The 21,285-nt window shown below is 43.2% G+C and overlaps 1 protein-coding gene across 1 annotated transcript in view; it reads left to right on the top strand.

The window, feature by feature from the left end:
* The window catches only part of mcf2la (mcf.2 cell line derived transforming sequence-like a), a 325,483-nt gene that overhangs the window by 164,663 nt on the left and 139,535 nt on the right, over positions 1-21,285 (top strand). Inside the window, 1 exon segment of the mRNA XM_084322780.1 lies at positions 20,483-20,573. Within this exon segment, the coding sequence (XP_084178906.1) occupies positions 20,483-20,573 (91 nt within the window).

Raw genomic sequence — 21,285 nt, 5'->3', positions numbered from 1 at the left:
TAATGTCTGAAGGTGTCGACTGAAGGCTTCTTCTCCTCTGCAAAAGCATGCAATTGGTCCACTGATGGATACATCTTGATATTTGTCTAGTCTAGTGTGTTCATTAGATGGGTGAAATCCTCTTTCAGTGCCTCTGTGCCTGTTTTCGTAGGCAGTTAGCCTCTAGTATGCGTGCCATTAGCGTTAGAGGCCTCTTTTCTTTTGGAAAGAATGATAAAAATGTTTTAATATTTTTTTTGTCTTCGACTAAGAGGTTGGCAGTCGACTACGGCTCCTTTTGACCGATTAGTCGACTAATCGACTAATAGGGGTCAGCCCTAGCATTCCGTAACCCATACTTTTTGTGAACGTGTTTTTGATACTACATTCTGTTGAACACACTTCAAAACCGTACCTGAGGAAAATTGGCTCAATTGCAAGAAAAATAATAGACAGTTATGATATTACATTCTGCATAATTTGTATACAAAATATTGTGGTTCCCTGCTTTAGTCTGTTGACACATTTCTATACAAAAAATGCTTGTGTAGTCCTGTCATACCTAAATGTCATATAAGTGAATTGTATAGAAACAACTCACCAAAAGTAACTATTGCACAACTGATTTGACAAAAAAAAATCCACCAAGGGGGGAACCCCCCCCCCCCCTCGCCATACCTTGGCTTTTACTGAAATGACGCCACTGGACAGTGGCTCAGGAGGTAGAGCGTTCTAGACTAGAGACAGTGGCTCAGGAGGTAGAGCGGTCTAGAGACAGTGGCTCAGGAGGTAGAGCGGTCTATAGACAGTGGCTCAGGAGGTAGAGCAGTCTAGAGACAGTGGCTCAGGAGGTAGAGCAGTCTAGAGACAGTGGCTCAGGAGGTAGAGCGGTCTAGAGACAGTGGCTCAGGAGGTAGAGCGGTCTAGAGACGGTGGTGGTGTGTGAATGTGAGGCATAAGTAAGCGCTTTGAATAAAAGCTCTATATAAATGCAGATGCTGGTTTTCACCACTAGGTGTCAGTACAGAGCTAGCATTCAGGCTGGCTTTGTCCCCGTTGGCTCAACGTTTCATAACACAAGGACACGGGCACTGCAGGTGGAGTGACACAGGAAGTTCAGTGGGAGGGAGAGAGAGGGGGGAGGAGGGATAGGGCAATGCAGACGCAGAAAACAAACAAAGAAGGAGGGATGAGAGTGTTTAGTGGACACTGTAAATAATGTGAAAATGTGGGGAAATTATTAATGATAGTTTTGCTGCCAAAAAAATTATAATAATAATGAAATGTGCCAAAGACCTTCTGTTGTCTGGAGTGAGCGGTTTTCAACTATAGAAACACCCTCTCCCCTCTCCTCTCCTCTCCTCTCTTCTCTTCTCTTCTCTTCTCTTCTCTTCTCTTCTCTTCTCTTCTCTTCTCTTCTCTTCTCTTCTCTTCTCTTCTCCTCACATCACTGTCTTCAGGATGTCACTGTCTTCAAACATTCGGACCTTCGTTCGTTACGTTGGCATTCGAATTCTAAATCAACATTTGAATTTTAAATGTTTAATATTTTATTTTTTATAATTGTATGTGTCATTCATTCATTCTGTTTAAACCAATGGGGTTTTTCTTCACAGTTGCAGATAAAGATTAGGCTACACTAATATTATAGTATTAAAACCGTTATATTCATTAAAGAAAGTTGATTTAATAAAAAAAATAAACTCATTTAATCAGATTAATCACTTTATTCAATTTGAGGATTTTGTTTGAGGATATTTATTAAAAAAATTATAATAAAATTTAAAAGAATTTAATTAAAAACGAAGGTTCTAACGTCTGTTCAAAAAACCCTGACGAAGTTCGAAGCCCAAAAACAGGCTTTGGGGAAACAGCTCTACTGTCTTCAGGAGGTCAGAGGTCGCAGCGGCTCCGTTTTAAAGATAAAACAAAGATGAAGGTCTCGTTGGAAACTAGATCTTGAGAGGAATAGGGTTGTAGCCAATTTAATTTAATTTAATTTAATAATCATCCTTTTAATTTATCATTCTCTCTAGATTTCCATCTTACTCATCATCTCTCTCTCTCTCTCTCTCTCTCTCTCTTTCTCTCTCTCTCTCTCTGGCTGTTGATATATTACTGCTGATCAGATAACCTACATCCAGGATTTAGCTTCCTATGGAGGGAACAATAAATCATACCCTGTCACCCTTCTTCCCTCTCCTCTCCTCTCCTCTCCTCTCCTCTCCTCTCCTCTCCTCTCCTCTCCTCTCCTTGCCTCCTCTCCTCTCTTCTCTCCTCTCCCCTCTCCTCTCCTTGCCTCCTCTCCTCTCTTTCTCTCCTCCTTCCCTCTCCTCTTTCTCTCCTCTCTTTCTCTCTCTCCTCTCTTTCTCTCTCCTCTTTGCCTTTCCTTTATCAGTGAGCACTGCACTCATCAAAACACACGCACAAACGCTGAGTAGCTACCATGATGGGACAGAGGGAGAGAAGGGAGGGGGAGGTGCGTGTGTGTGTGTGTGTGTGTGTATGCGTGCACGCGCCGTCATGGCGGCTCTCCAGTTCATCCTGCGCCTCACCAGCTGAAGTTAGGGGGCGGGTCCTTTTGTGTCCAGCCCCCCTTTCTCTGCACCAGCCATTCAAACCCAGTCACTCCTCCTCATGTCACTCAACACTACCCCGTGCTCCGATTGGCTGAAAGGGAGCAGCTGATGCAGGGGCCGGTTTAATTGGCTGAAGATGGAATTGGCTAGAGGAGGGGAGGGAGAGAGAGATGGAGATGGAGAGAGAGAGTGAGAGAGAGTGAGAGAGAGGGAGAGAGAGATGCTCTGAAGCGTCTCAGCTGTGTCTTCTCTCTCTCTGCTGCGTTACTACAGTCAAACACTTCCTTCAAAGCGGAACATGACTGGATCAGCATGAGGGACAAATCATGAATCTGGGAAAATGGCAAATCCCAGGAATCACCGTATTGGAATAATGGATTATTGAGGACAACGTTTTGGGAATATTGAGAGCGTTTTCCAGGAATATCGAGGACGTTTTAATTTTCTTCTTCCCTGGGAATAACGGTTCTGTGAATTCTGCTGTCAGGTTGTCTTGTGAAGTGTGGATGTTATCCTGGAGGGAATAGAGTGAAGACTGTGAGCTGCAGGCGTGACTTGGTACTACACCACTACACTACACCACTACACTACACTACATCACTACACTACATCACTAGACTACACCACTACACTACATCACTACACTACACCACTACACTACACCACTACACTACATCACTACACTACACCACTACACTACACCACTACACTACACTACATCACTACACTACACCACTACACTACATCACTACACCACTACATCACTACACTACATCACTACACTACACCACTACACTACACCACTACACTACATCACTACACTACACCACTACACTACATCACTACATCACTACACTACACCACTACACTACATCACTACACTGCACCACTACACCACTACACTACATCACTACACTACACCACTACACTACATCACTACACTACACCACTACACTACATCACTACACTACACTACACTACACCACTACACTACACCACTACACTACACCACTACACCACTACACTACATCACTACACTACACCACTACACTACATCACTACACCACTACACTACACCACTACACTACATCACTACACTACATCACTACACTACACCACTACATCACTACACTACACCACTACATCACTACACTACACCACTACACCACTACACTACATCACTACAGTACACTACACCACTACACTACACCACTACACCACTACACTACATCACTACACTACACTACACCACTACACCACTACACTACACCACTACACTACACTACACTACACCACTACACTACACTACATCACTACACTACACCACTACACTACACCACTACACTACACCACTACACTACACCACTACACTCCATCACTACACTACACCACTACACTACATCACTACACTACACCACTACACTACATCACTACACTACACCACTACACTACACCACTACATCACTACACTACACCACTACACTACACCACTACACTACACCACTACACCACTACTCTACATCCCTACACTACATCATTACACTACATCACTACACTACACCACTACACTACACCACTACACTACATCCCTACACTACACCACTACACTACACCACTACACCACTACACTACATCACTACACTACACCACACCACTACACTACATCACTACACTACACCACTACACTACACCACTACACTACACCACTACACTACATCACTACACTACACCACTACATCACTACACTACACCACTACACCACTACACTACACTACATCACTACACTACACCACTACACTACACCACTACACTACACCACTACACTACACCACTACTCTACATCCCTACACTACATCACTACATCACTACACCACTACACTACACCACTACACTACACCACTACACCACTACACTACATCCCTACACTACATCACTACACTACATCACTACACTACACTACACCACTACACTACATCACTACACCACACCACTACACTACATCACTACACTACACCACTACACTACATCACTACACCACTACACTACACCACTACACCACTACACTACACCACTACACTACACCACTACACTACACCACTACACTACACCACTACACTACATCACTACACTACACCACTACACTACATCACTACACCACTAGGCTACACCACTACACTACACCACTACACTACACCACTACATCACTACACTACACCACTACACTACACCACTACATCACTACACTACATCACTACACTACATCACTACACTATACCACTACACTACACCACTACACTACATCACTACACTACACCACTACACTACATCACTACACTACACCACTACACTACACCACTACACTACACCACTACACTACACTACATCACTACACTACATCACTACACTACACCACTACACTACATCACTACACTACATCACTACACTACACCACTACATCACTACACTACATCACTACACTACATCACTACACTACATCACTACACTACACCACTACACTACATCACTACACTACACTACATCACTACACTACACTACATCACTACACTACATCACTACACCACTACACTATACCACACCACTACACTACATCACTACACTACATCACTACACTACATCACTACACTACACCACTACACTACACCACTACACTACATCACTACACTACATCACTACACTACATCACTACACTACATCACTACACTATACCACTACACTACATCACTACACTACATTACTACACTACATCACTACACTACACCACTACACTACATCACTACACTACACCACTACACTACACCACTACACTACATCACTACACTACATCACTACACTACACCACTACACTACATCACTACACTACACCACTACACTACACCACTACACTATATCACTACACTACATCACTACACCACTACACTACATCACTACACCACTACACTACATCACTACACTACATCACCACCACTACACTACACTACATCACTACACTACACCACCACACTACACCACTACACTACATCACTACACTACACCACTACATCACTACACTACATCACTACACTACACCACTACACTACATCACTACACTACATCACTACACTACATCACTACACTACATCACTACACTACTACACTACATCACTACACTACATCACTACACTACATCACTACACTATACCACTACACTACATCACTACACTACACCACTACATCACTACACTACACCACTACACTACACCACTACACTACATCACTACACTACATCACTACACTACATCACTACACTACACCACTACACTACATCACTACACCACTACACTAGACCACTACACTACATCACTACACTACATCACTACACCACTACACTACACTACATCACCACCACTACACTACACCACTACACTACATCACTACACTACACCACCACACTACACCACTACACCACTACACTACATCACTACACTACACTACATCACTACACTACATCACTACACTACACCACTACACTACATCACTACACCACTACACTACATCACTACACTACATCACTACACCACTACACTGCATCACTACACTACACCACTACACTACACCACTACACTACACCACTACACTACATCACTACACTACACCACATCACTACACCACTACACTACACCACTACACTACACCACTACATCACTACACTACACCACTACACTACATCACTACACTACACCACTACACTACATCACTACACTACACCACTACACTACACCACTACACTACACCACTACACTACACCACTACACTACACCACTACACTACATCACTACACTACACTACATCACTACACTACACCACTACACTACACCACTACATCACTACACTACACCACTACACTACATCACTACACTACACTACACCACTACATCACTACACTACACCACTACACCACTACACTACACCACTACATCACTACACTACACCACTACACTACATCACTACACCACTACACTACATCACTACACTACACTACACCACTACATCACTACACTACACCACTACACCACTACACTACATCACTACACTACACCACTACACTACATCACTACACCACTACACTACATCACTACACTACACTACACCACTACACTACACCACTACATCACTACACTACATCACTACACTACACCACTACACTACATCACTACACTACATCACTACACTACATCACTACACTACACCACTACACTACATCACTACACTACATCACTACACCACTACACTACATCACTACACTACATCACTACACTACATCACTACACTACACCACTACACTACATCACTACACTACATCACTACACTACACCACTACACTACATCACTACACTACATCACTACACTACACTACATCCATACACTACACCACTACACTACACCACTACACTACATCACTACATTACATCACTACACTACATCACTACACTACATCCATACACTACACCACTACACTACATCACTACACTACATCACTACACTACATCACTACACTACATCACTACACTACACCACTACACTACATCACTACACTACACCACTACACTACATCACTACACTACATCCATACACTACACCACTACATCACTACACTACATCACTACACTACATCCATACACTACACCACTACACTACACCACTACACTACATCACTACACTACACCACTACACTACACCACTACACTACATCCATACACTACACCACTACACTACACTACTACACTACACCACTACACTACACCACTACACTACATCACTACACTACATCACTACACCACTACACTACATCACTACACTACATCACTACACTACATCACTACACTACATCACTACACTACATCCCTACACTACACCACTACACTACATCACTACACTACACCACTACACTACATCACTACACTACACCACTACACTACATCACTACACTACATCACTACACACACACACACATACACACACACGCACACACAAATGGAGGTTAATGATGTTTATCATAAGGCTGTTACATATTTGAGGGACCACTGTTGCCGTGGCGATGGAGGTCTCCCTAATTCATAACATCGACCGGACACACACACACACACACACAGCACCCATGTCAATGACAAATGTTCTGCAGGTAAATAATAATAATAATAATAATAGATCAAATTTATATAGCGCCTTTCATAGAACCCAAGGTCGCTTCACAATCAGGACAAAAAAAAGTAAAACGGTTTTAATCCACAACATGCAGGTGAAGGGTTTCGGCCTTCAGCACTTTGCACCTGGTTTTGTTTTGAAGGTGCGTACCTCTCCTGCTCGTCGAGTGTGGATTCAAACCTTTGGGTTTCAAGACCCCATTACTGGTCTGAGTCCTGGTCTGAGGCCTGGTCTGAGTCCTGGTCTGAGTCCTGGTCTGAGTCCTGGTCTGAGTCCTGGTCTGAGTCCTGGGCCCTCATTCATCAACGTGGACTTTGACCTTGACCTACTTCCACACGTAAGCACGGAATTTAGAACTAGCGCACGCACAGGGAAGTCGGCATTCATCACACGTGCGTAAGCAGGCTCTACGCACACCTGTCATGATGAATCCCACCTTGGCCCTGCGCCGCAGCTCGTGCACGCTTTCACGTATTTGCATACCAAAACCGCCCCGACCAACCAAATATGGTCAGGCCCTCCCCTTCAAATACCATGAGGGAATCCCTGTGCGTGGAATGTTGGAGGATGGCAAAGCGAACGAAAAAGAGAAACTACACAGACACCGAGGTGGAGGTCCTCGTAACGGAGGTGGATAAATAAAAGGCGGATTTGTAAACGGTGATGTCAGATATCAACGGCTCCCTAAGACCATTACTGCAATTCTGCCTGGACAGCTCAAAATACTAATAAAGACCGTTCGTTGACCACTGTTTGGCGTTGGTTGTGTTGTGTGTCATTATAACCGTGCTGTACAATATGAATGCCTTTATTAGTTGTGTTCGATTGGCTATATGATTTTTAGAGGCATCTATTTTGTTGTCGGCTAATAAAGACTGCGCTGGAATATGACTGCCTTTTCCCGTGTTGTTTGATTAATACCCACGGATTAAAGTTCTCCTCAATTCTATTCCAAATCGCGATGGATCTCCCGTCAATTTTCTACCTGCTGCATGATTTCTAGAGGCATACTACTACAATCTATTTTGATGTCAGTATTGGGTAGCCTATATAAACAATATAATACGAGAGCATATACAAGAACAATGAATCTCACTGCATGTATGATGTATCCTGCCTTTCAATACATGAACTTGAATTCCATCATATAGTCTGTCCACTATCTGCATGGTGTCATTGCAATGCATTTTCTATTCTTTCTTGTACAGTAAAAAGGGGGAAGAACACTATATTCATATGACTTATTCTGCTTACAGCTTCGAAATTCCACTTGTTTCGTTTAACGTAAAGCCTTTTAAATATAATCAAAACGTTCCCGTGTTTCGGCGGTCTGTGCGCAAAATAATAACGAGTTGAGCTTTATGATTTATGATGAATTGAAAATGGGGGACCCTGATGTAAACGGGACGAAAGTTGGTCTGCATCCCCAATTAACAATTGTATGTACTGAGCTGTACTGTACTGTACCCATTCTGCAATCTGTTAATAAACTTTTCAATCAATCAATCAATCAAGCTACGCGGAGCGCAGTCAGTCAGTAGCCTACACCCCGTATATTCTGATAACGCTATATAAACCATGAATGAATGAATGAATGAGAACTTTATTAACAGATTGCAGAATGGGTACAGTACAGTACAGCTCAATACATACAATTGTTAAGGGGATGCAGACCAGAGAAAGACTTTCGTCTTGTTTACATCAGGGTCCCCCATTTTCAATTCATCGTAACATATATGACATGCTGCATTCATTCTGAGAGAAATATCTATTATTCCAAATGCTATTTATAGGGTTTTGACCATAATTACACTACTGTTGCTATTTTACAATGAACTATAATGAACTACGGTTCATAGAACATCCAGTGTTATTATGCACAGAAGCTCATTTCCTTGTTGTAATAATATATTCTACCACTGGGCGCGAGGTACGCCAGGTCCGAAATGTGCGTAGATGTAAGCACGAAGTCAAGTTCAAGTTGAAGTTGATGAATCCCACTCTTTGCTTAGAAATGATCGTACGCACGGGTTACGCACAGATCTGTGCGTAGAACACGTTGATGCATGAGGGCCCTGGTCTGAGGCCTGGTCTGAGTCCTGATCTGAGGCCTGGTCCACAGGTATTTTTTGAAAACCTCAGTCAACAACAACAACAACAACAACAACAAAATAAAAACACTCACATGAAATTACTGGAGGGGAGGCTGCAGGCAGCGCTCTGTGGTCCTGGGGCTGCAGGCAGCTCTCTGTGGTCCTGGGGCTGCAGGCAGCTCTCTGTGGTCCTGGGGCTGCAGGCAGCTCTCTGTGGTCCTGGGGCTGCAGGGAGCCTCTCTGTGGTCCTGGGGCTGCAGGGAGCCTCTCTGTGGTCCTGGGGCTGCAGGCATCTCTCTGTGGTCCTGGGGCTGCAGGCAGCTCTCTGTGGTCCTGGGGCTGCAGGCAGCTCTCTGTGGTCCTGGGGCTGCAGGCAGCTCTCTGTGGTCCTGGGGCTGCAGGCAGCTCTCTGTGGTCCTGGGGCTGCAGGCAGCTCTCTGTGGTCCTGGGGCTGCAGGCAGCTCTCTCTCTGTGGTCCTGGGGCTGCAGGCAGCTCTCTGTGGTCCTGGGGCTGCAGGCAGCTCTCTCTCTGTGGTCCTGGGGCTGCAGGCAGCTCTCTGTGGTCCTGGGGCTGCAGGCAGCTCTCTGTGGTCCTGGGGCTGCAGGCAGCTCTCTCTCTGTGGTCCTGGGGCTGCAGGCAGCTCTCTGTGGTCCTGGGGCTGCAGGCAGCTCTCTGTGGTCCTGGGGCTGCAGGCAGCTCTCTGTGGTCCTGGGGCTGCAGGCAGCTCTCTGTGGTCCTGGGGCTGCAGGCAGCTCTCTGTGGTCCTGGGGCTGCAGGGATCTCTCTGTGGTCCTGGGGCTGCAGGCAGCTCTCTGCTGTCCTGGGGCTGCAGACAGCTCTCTGTGGTCCTGGGGCTGCAGGGAGCTCTCCTTACTTTAACAACGGTTACCGTCGGTAGTGTGATAGTAAAGGGTTAACCTTCTGTAGTGTGGCAGTGAAAGGGTTAACCGTTTGGTAGTGCGGCAGTGAAAGGGTTAACTACATGACTGACAAGGACTTCATACAACTTAATGTCCAAAAATACAAGCTAGCCCACACACGCGCACACACACACACACACACACACACACACACACACACACACACACACACACACACACACACACACACACACAGGCACTTACTCACTAATGACGCAAAGCCCCCCACAATGCATGACACATGATGATAAATGCAGGCTTACATTCACTGATACACATCTCCCCCTCTCTCACACACACACACACACACACACACACATGATATACTACATCTCTCTATCTCGACACACACAGCTGGTTACCGTGGTAACAACACAGTAGGGCTGTCTTAAATACTTCGAAGCTTCGTTCGATGGCACAAGCTTCGAACATTAAAAAAAAATCGAAGTAAAAAAAAAAAAAAAAATGATTTTTTTTTTTTTTACTTCGATTTGTGTGTGTGTGTGTGTGTGTGTGAGAACTACCCATCCCAGTTAGGACAGCCGAATCCCGTCCAATCTTTCGCCGTCGACTAAAGACTCAATTCTTCAACCATTATCTGAAATGATTTAAAAAAAAAAAAAAAATCTAACCGTGACTAACCTTACTGTCATGCACTTTTCCTAATAAACTAACCTACACTGTAACACGCAACACTTTGATAAACATTGTTACTCAGCTGATAGAGTTGTACCCTTCTTGCTGTCTTGTTGTACAGAACTTGTAAGTCGCTTTGGATAAAAGCATCAGCTAAATGACTAAATGTAAGTGTGTGTGTGTGTGTGTGTGTGTGTGTGTGTGTGTGTGTGTGTGTGTGTGTGTGTGTGTGTGTGTGTGTGTGTGTGTGTGTGTGTGTGTGTGTGTGTGTGTGTGTGTGTGTGTGTGTGTGTGTGTGTGTGTGTGTGTGTGTGTGTGTGTGTGTGTGTGTGTGTGTGCGCGTGCGTGCGTGCGTGCACGCGCGTGGGGCCATTGGGTGGGGCCGGGGGACAAATACACTGGAGGAAAGTAACCCAGCTCAGCACTGCCCAAATTATATCATCACTATTGCCTGTTTGAAGGATATCATCCTCAAATACATATACACCTACATGCCTTGTAGAATTCCACACATAAGAAAGAAAGATACTGGGATGAATAAACAAAATAGGAAATACAATTTAGATAAGGTGCTACTGAGATGTTTTTGTGAGTTCTTTGTTTTTTTGTGGAAGTTGCCCTTCTTAAAAATGCATGAACATTCACTGATAATTGGTCTGTAGTGGAGTCTACAAGGTCTACATTGCCGGACCATGTAGAATCCGGACCTTGTAGACTGACATAATTCTATGCATAGTTTAGTCTACACAGGCCATATTTCAAATAATCAAAATCTTACTTCATTCATCTTAAACATTCTTGATTTGGGGGATTGGTAGTTCCCATGAAATCTGAAGTTGTTCAAACGACAACAGCGATCCACCTTGAATTAAATCACACAGCCGAGTGAAACCTTGTTGGCTCAGTCACGAAAGGGGCTACTTAATTAATTAATCCAACCCACTTTATTTATAGAGCACATTTAAAAACAACAAAGCTTATGAAAGTGCTGTACAAGTCCCACAACATAAGATAAAAAAAATAACAAAAAAAATAAAATAAAAAAAATCGAAGCTTCCAAATAAAATCGAAGCTCGGCCCCGAAGCTTCGATTGCCAAAAAAAGCTTCGAAGGTCAGCCCTACAACACAGCAGACCTAGCGATAACAAGTGTGTTCAATCTTTTCAAATTTTTCATCCTGCCCATTGATGGATCACACACACACACACACACACACACACACACACACACACACACACACGCGCACACACTCATGGTGACTCATGGTCAGTTACTTTCTGATGACATTTTCTTGTTATTATTCTACTTATTATTATTTGTATTCTTATCAATATTCTACTTCTTATTTTTATTCTTATTCTTCTCCCTCTTCTTTTTTCATCTACACACACACACAGATATAATACTAATACTAATAAGTGTTTATTATGGTTGCAGTGGTAATAACAGAGTTTATTATGGTTGCAGTGGTAATAACAGAGTTTATTATGGTTGCAGTGGTAATAACAGAGTTTATTATGGTTGCAGTGGTAATAACAGAGTTTATTATGGTTGCAGTGGTTGCAGTGGTAATAACAGAGTTTATTATGGTTGCCGTGGTAATAACAGAGTTTATTATGGTTGCAGTGGTAATAACATAATTTATTATGGTTGCAGTGGTAATAACAGTGTTTATTATGGTTGCAGTGGTAATAACAGAGTTTATTATGGTTGCAGTGGTAATAACAGAGTTTATTATGGTTGCAGTGGTAATAACAGTTTATTATGGTTGCAGTGGTAATAACAGTTTATTATGGTTGCAGTGGTAATAACAGTGTTTATTATGGTTGCAGTGGTAATAACAGAGTTTATTATGGTTGCAGTGGTAATAACAGAGTTTATTATGGTTGCAGTGGTAATAACAGTGTTTATTATGGTTGCAGTGGTAATAACAGTGTTTATTGTGGTTGCAGTGGTAATAACAGAGTTTATTATGGTTGCAGTGGTAATAACAGAGTTTATTATGGTTGCAGTGGTAATAGTTCAAGTTCAAGTTCTTTAATAGTTGTCATACAGAAGTACAGAATACTTTCATACAAAATGCTTCTTACTGTTACGCTCCAGAGACTGTGCTAGACAAGATAGTATCAGATAACATAATAACATAATATAGCATGAATTTAGAAGAAGAAAATGAGGTCACAGTGTTCGGTATAGACATATGTACAATGTTCTGAGTTACCATATAATATACAATACACAATACTATGCAGTGTACTAATGTACAGTACTATCTAGTGCAAAGCAGAAATGGGATGAGGTACAATTTTAGGTACAATTTACAGTAAGGTGTACGAGTTGTAGTGCAATCCTTCATCCATAAATATAAAGTGTGGGGAGTGGGTGCTACAGTGTGTTTGTTTAAAGTGGGTGTAAGTGTGTGGAGTGGGTGCTACAGTGTGTTTGTTTAAAGTGAGTGTGTGCGTGTGGATGTGTGTGCTATGTGCGTTTGGTGGTTGTTGTTGTGTAGTGTTCATTCATTGTTCGTTTAGCAGCCTGATGGCCTGGGAAACTGGCGCTGCTGTGATGGCTGCCTTTCTGATCGCTCCGACGAGACTGTGCTTTATTTTGTTAATTTTTATAGTATTAGGAGTTTTATTTGCACCAACTGTTGGTGCATTATATGTGTATGACCGTCAGTCAATCATTGACATTGGATTAAGAAAAACTTACCGTTTGGATTGCTCTCTGGATCGGATCGCTGAACAGCAGAAATGGCCCGACGAGATCCTTTGTTATGCCGGCCACGGACAAGACAAAAAGCCGCCGCGAAGACGAGGAAAGAGAGCCGGGGTCCGGAACAGACTGAGGTCCAAACGACACAGAACCACATTGCCCAGCATATTGTTGGCCAATGTGCAATCGATAGGAAACAAATTGGACGACATCAGAGCAAGGATCCAATTCCAGAGGGACATTCGGGATTGTAACGTCCTCTGTTTCACAGAAACTTGGCTGAGTCCAGATGTCCCGAACCATGCAATAGAACCGGCAGACCACTTCTTCGTTCTACGGAAAGACCGGACGGCATTAGAGTCACTAAAGAAGAAAGGAGGCGGCATTGCCTTCATGATAAACAAGGAGTGGTGCGATTTAGGCAACACAAAGGAAATGACTAACCACTGCTCCCCAGACCTGGAGTTTATCACGATAAAATGTCGACCCTTCTTCCTCCCAAGAGAGTTAACGTCCATCATCCTCATCGGAGTGTACATTCCACCACACGCGAACACTGAGGTCGCACTTTCAAAACTTCACGACGAGGTAAACAAACTCCAGGCAGCTAACGTTGACGCGGCCATTTTGGTCTTGGGGGATTTCAACAGCGCGCGTCTTAAAAAGGTGCTGCCGAATTTCTATCAGCATGTGACCTGTCCCACCAGAGGCGAGAACATATTAGACCATGTATACTCGCAATTTAAGAATGGGTACAAGTCACAGGCTCTTAGTCCATTCGGTAAAAGCGATCACGCCGCAATTTTTCTTTTGCCTAAGTACAAACAGTGTCTCAAGCGAACGCCGGTGGTCTCGCGAGAGGTTAAGCGTTGGACCGTGACGTCAGTAGAGTCACTCCAAGCAGTGCTGGGAAGCACAGAATGGAGTGTACTCCGTGATAACACAGCCAATATTAACGAATACACCGAAACGGTGATTGACTATGTCTGTACTCAGGTAGAAGTAATAATCCCCACCACCAAAATTAATATCTACCCAAACCAAAAGCCCTGGGTAGACAAATCCGTCCGTGAGGCTCTGAAAGTGCGCACATCAGCATACAACACCGGGCTGGTGACAGGCAACATGGAAGAACACAAGATGGCAAGATACAACGTCAGGAGAGCAGTAATAGAGGCAAAACGGCGTTACAGGGATAAAGTTGAACTTCAGTTTGAACAGGCTGACTCTAGAGGCATGTGGCAGGGCCTCAGAACAATGACAGACTACAAAGGAACCCCCCTCAAACTGAACAGTGACATCTCCTTAGCAAATGATCTCAACTCCTTCTATGCGAGGTTTGAGGCTGTGAATAACAACACCAGCCTACAAACCACGGCAATGGGGGGGGGGGGGTCTGCTGATGGAGACTCAGTGTTCAGGGTAACAGAGCATGAGGTGAGACGGATCTTTAAAAAAGTGGATATCAGGAAGGCAGCAGGACCGGACGGCATCCCCGGCCGCGTCCTAAAAGTCTGCGCCGACCAACTGGCCCCGGTATTCACTGACATCTTCAACCTGTCCTTGGAACAGGCCGTCATCCCCACCTGTCTGAAGAAGTCCACCATCATCCCTGTACCCAAAAAATCTACGCCCGCTTGCCTCAACGACTACCGCCCTGTAGCCCTCACCTCCATAGCCATGAAGTGCTTTGAGAAGCTAGTGAAGGGCTACATCTGTTCCTCCCTCCCCATCAACCTGGACCCTCTGCAATTTGCATATCGCCCCAACAGGTCCACGGAGGACGCCATAGCCCATGTGCTGCACACAGCAGCATCACATCTGGACAAGAGGAAGGGGAACTATGTGAGAATGCTGTTCATCGACTACAGCTCAGCATTCAATACCATAGTCCCCTCCAAACTCATAGCCAAGCTCAGGGACCTGGGCTTGAACTATGACCTGTGCCAGTGGGTCCTGGACTTCCTGACGGGCAGACCCCAGGTGGTAAGAGCCGGCAACTGCACCTCCTCATCCATCACGCTCAACATAGGGGCCCCCCAGGGCTGTGTTCTGAGCCCCCTCCTCTACTCCCTGTACACACATGACTGCGTAGCACAGCGGAACAACAACACCATCATCAAATTTGCTGATGACACAGTAGTGGTGGGCCTGATCTCTGCCAACGACGAAAGGGCCTACCTGGAAGAGGTAGAGAACCTGTCACAGTGGTGTCAGGAGAACTGCCTCTCCCTGAACGTCAGCAAAACAAAAGAGATGATTGTGGACTTCAGGAGGTCGGGGGTCAAGGACTACAGCCCCCTCAGCATCGACGGGGCACCAGTTGAGAGAGTGAACAGTTTCAAGTACCTCGGAGCCCACATATCCGAGGACTTGACATGGACCACACACATTGACAGTGTTGTGAAGAAGGCACGACAACGCCTCTACTTCCTCAGGCGCCTAAGGAAGTTCCAAGTCAGTCAGAAGATCCTTAGGAACTTCTACTCATGTACAATAGAGAGCATCCTGACCGGCAACATCACCTCCTGGTTTGGGAATAGCACTGCACAAGACCGTAGCAGACTACAAAGAGTGACACGTTCAGCCGAACGCACAATTAGAGGGGGGCTTCCCACCCTCCAGAACATTTACAACAAGCGGTGCAAGGGGAAGGCTAAGAGGATTATTAAGGACTCGAGCCACCCGAACAACTGCCTCTTTGAACTGCTGCCGTCAGGCAAGCGATACCGGAGTCTTATGGCGAGCACAGAAAGACTCAGAAGGAGCTTCTATCCCCAGGCCATCAGGCTGCTAAACGAACAATAATCGCTAAACGAACAATAATCACTATGCAACAACCATCAAATGCACACAGCACACACACCCACACGCACACACACACTCACTCAAACAAACAACACACTGCAGCACCCACTCTCCACACTTTAGATCACACAAACACACTTACACTTTATATTTATTGATAAAGGATTTGCACTACAACTCGTACACCTACTGTGAATTGTACCTAAACTGCACCTCGTCCATTTATGCCTTGCACTATATAGTATTGTATATTAGTACACTGCACAGTATTGTATATTGTATGGTAACTACGTCTACGAACATTGTACATATGTCTAAACTGAACACTGTGACCTCTTTTTTTTTCTTCTAATTTTTACTATGTTTTTATTTCATACTTATCTTGTCATGCACAGTCTCTGGAGCGCAACAGTAAGAAGCATTTTGTACAAAAGTATTCTGTACTTCTGTATGACAACTATTAAAGAAACTTGAAACTTGGGGATAGAAGCTACTTCTGAGTCTTTCTGTGCTCGCCTTGAGACTCCGGTATCGCTTGCCTGACCGCAGCAGTTCAAAGAGGCAGTTGTTCGGGTGACTGGAGTCTTTAATGATTCTCTTAGCCTTGCCCTTGCAACGCTTGTAGTAAATGTTCTGGAGGGTGGGGAGCCCCCCTCCAATTGTGCGTTCGGCTGAACGTGTCACTCTTTGTAGTCTGCTTCGGTCTTGTGCAGTGCTATTCCCAAACCAGGAGGTGATGTTGCCGGTCAAGATGCTCTCTATTGTACATGAGTAGAATAACGGTGTTTATTGTGGTTGCAGTGGTAATAACAGAGTTTATTATGGTTGCAGTGGTAATAACAGAGTTTATTATGGTTGCAGTGGTAATAACAGTGTTTATTATGGTTGCAGTGGTAATAACCGAGTTTATTATGGTTGCAGTGGTAATAACAGAGTTTATTATGGTTTCAGTGGTAATAACAGAGTTTATTATGGTTGCAGTGGTAATAACAGAGTTTATTATGGTTGCCGTGGTAATAACAGAGTGTATTATGGTTGCCGTGGTAATAACAGAGTTTATTATGGTTGCAGTGGTAATAACAGAGTTTATTATGGTTGCCGTGGTAATAACAGAGTTTATTATGGTTGCCGTGGTAATAACAGAGTGTATTATGGTTGCCGTGGTAATAACAGAGTTTATTATGGTTGCCATGGTAATAACAGAGTTTATTATGGTTGCAGTGGTAATAACAGAGTTTATTATGGTTGCAGTGGTAATAACAGTGTTTATTATGGGTGCAGTGGTAATAACAGAGTTTATTATGGTTGCCGTGGTAATAACAGAGTTTATTGTGGTTGCAGTGGTAATAACAGAGTTTATTATGGTTGCAGTGGTAATAACAGAGTTTATTATGGTTGCAGTGGTAATAACAGAGTTTATTATGGTTGCAGTGGTAATAACAGAGTTTATTATGGTAATAACAGAGTGGTAATAACAGAGTTTATTATGGTTGCCGTGGTAATAACAGAGTGGTAATAACAGAGTTTATTATGGTTGCCGTGGTAATAACAGAGTGTATTATGGTTGCCGTGGTAATAACAGAGTTTATTATGGTTGCCGTGGTAATAACAGAGTTTATTATGGTTGCAGTGGTAATAACAGAGTTTATTATGGTTGCTGTGGTAATAACAGAGTTTATTGTGGTTGCCGTGGTAATAACAGAGTTTATTATGGTTGCCGTGGTAATAACAGAGTTTATTGTGGTTGCCGTGGTAATAACAGAGTTTATTATGGTTGCAGTGGTAATAACAGAGTTTATTATGGTTGCAGTGGTAATAACAGTGTTTATTATGGGTGCAGTGGTAATAACAGAGTTTATTATGGTTGCAGTGGTAATAACAGAGTTTATTATGGTTGCAGTGGTAATAACAGAGTTTATTATGGTAATAACAGAGTGGTAATAACAGAGTTTATTATGGTTGCCGTGGTAATAACAGAGTGGTAATAACAGAGTTTATTATGGTTGCCGTGGTAATAACAGAGTGGTAATAACAGAGTTTATTATGGTTGCCGTGGTAATAACAGAGTTTATTATGGTTGCCGTGGTAATAACAGAGTTTATTATGGTTGCAGTGGTAATAACAGAGTTTATTATGGTTGCCGTGGTAATAACAGAGTTTATTATGGTTGCCGTGGTAATAACAGAGTTTATTATGGTTGCAGTGGTAATAACAGAGTGTATTATGGTTGCCGTGGTAATAACAGAGTTTATTATGGTTGCCGTGGTAATAACAGAGTTTATTATGGTTGCAGTGGTAATAACAGAGTTTATTATGGTTGCAGTGGTAATAACAGAGTTTATTATGGTTGCCGTGGTAATAACAGAGTTTATTATGGTTGCCGTGGTAATAACAGAGTTTATTATGGTTGCAGTGGTAATAACAGAGTTTATTATGGTTTCCGTGGTAATAACAGTTTATTATGGTTGCAGTGGTAATAACAGAGTTTATTATGGTTGCAGTGGTAATAACAGTGTTTATTATGGTTGCAGTGGTAATAACAGAGTTTATTATGGTTGCAGTGGTAATAACAGTGTGTAGTGTAGTGGTGTAGTGATGTAATAACAGAGTTTATTATGGTTGCAGTGGTAATAACAGAGTTTATTATGGTTGCAGTGGTAATAACAGAGTTTATTATGGTTTCCGTGGTAATAACAGTTTATTATGGTTGCAGTGGTAATAACAGAGTTTATTATGGTTGCAGTGGTAATAACAGTGTTTATTATGGTTGCAGTGGTAATAACAGAGTTTATTATGGTTGCAGTGGTAATAACAGTGTGTAGTGTAGTGGTGTAGTGATGTAATAACAGAGTTTATTATGGTTGCAGTGGTAATAACAGAGTTTATTATGGTTGCAGTGGTAATAACAGAGTTTATTATGGTTGCAGTGGTAATAACCACTAAGGGAGACTGCAACTCGAAACTGGCCCCTGTAAATGTCCGAACACAACCCCCTCCAATGTACAGTAAATTACCAAGTATGGTCTTGTCAATATTCCAATGTACAGTTTTGTTTGTACAGTTGTACAGTGTCCCCCACCCACCCCTCCTACCCAACCTCCCCCCCACCCACCCAACCACCTCCAATGTACAGTCCCCCCCACCCCCCCCCACCTACCCAATCCAATGTACAGTTTCTACGTCAAATGTATATACTCTTTTTTTCTGGACTCTTTTTGTATCACAAACAGTACTGTATTTGCAAATCTGGTATGTCATAAATGCATAGATGTAGCAGTACTGTCTATCTGTATGTCATGTATGTCATATATGTTACGATGAATTGAAAATGGGGGACCCTGATGTAAACAAGACGAAAGTCTTTCTCTGGTCTGCATCCCCTTAACAATTGTATGTATTGAGCTGTACTGTACTGTACCCATTCTGCAATCTGTTAATAAAGTTTTCAATCAATCAATCAATCAATAACAGTGTTTATTATGGTTGCAGTGGTAATAACAGAGTTTATTATGGTTGCCGTGGTAATAACAGAGTTTATTGTCTCCTCAGTGTTGCATCATCGGGCGTGGGCTTCATCCTGGTCATCGACAGACGGCTGGATAGATGGACCGCTGTCAGAGGCTCCCTGCTGCGCCTCGCGGTGAGAGACCATCACCTGTTCAAATACCATGTTGTAGAGAGAGAGAGAGGGAGGGAGAGGGAGAGGGAGAGGGGGAGAGGGAGAGGGAGGGAGGGAGGGAGGGGGAGAGGGATCCGCAAACATGGTCAATAACACTGGCGCCATTGAGTAGAGATGGGAAAACAGTGTGGCGGTCAATGAGTTAATGTGTCGCGTAATTTCAACGTGGAATTAAGGAATATCAAAATAAACTTGTTGAACTTGATCATGCATATTTATTAGAAAATGTAATTTTAATTACAGCACTATGTTATCAATACACATTTATAAAACGAGGCATATTTAGCCAAAATATGTTGCCAGAACAAAAAAAAAATATTTTTTTGCCAATGCTGTCACCTACCCACGACCCCACTTTGGGTCGTGACTAGGGATGCTCGATATTGGCTTTTTTACCTATACCGATATTGTCCAACTCTTAATTTCCGATACCAATATCAACCGATACCGATATATGCAGGGTTTCCCCCCCTAAAAAACTGAATAATTTCAGGTAATTAACATTACATATCTCTTGTCGTGTAATTAACACAACATTATGCATACTTTGACAATAAATCAAATAATAATTTGTTCTTACTTGCTTGCCTGGGTAAATAAAGGTTAAATAAATGTTTAAAAATAATAATAAAAAAATTGAAAACCGATACCGATATTTTCCAATATCACAATA

This window comes from Notolepis coatsorum (genome assembly GCF_963971535.1).
Source record: "Notolepis coatsorum genome assembly, chromosome: 1".
In the NCBI taxonomy this organism is placed as follows: domain Eukaryota; kingdom Metazoa; phylum Chordata; class Actinopteri; order Aulopiformes; family Paralepididae; genus Notolepis; species Notolepis coatsorum.
This window is presented reverse-complemented; position numbering and strand designations above follow the sequence as displayed.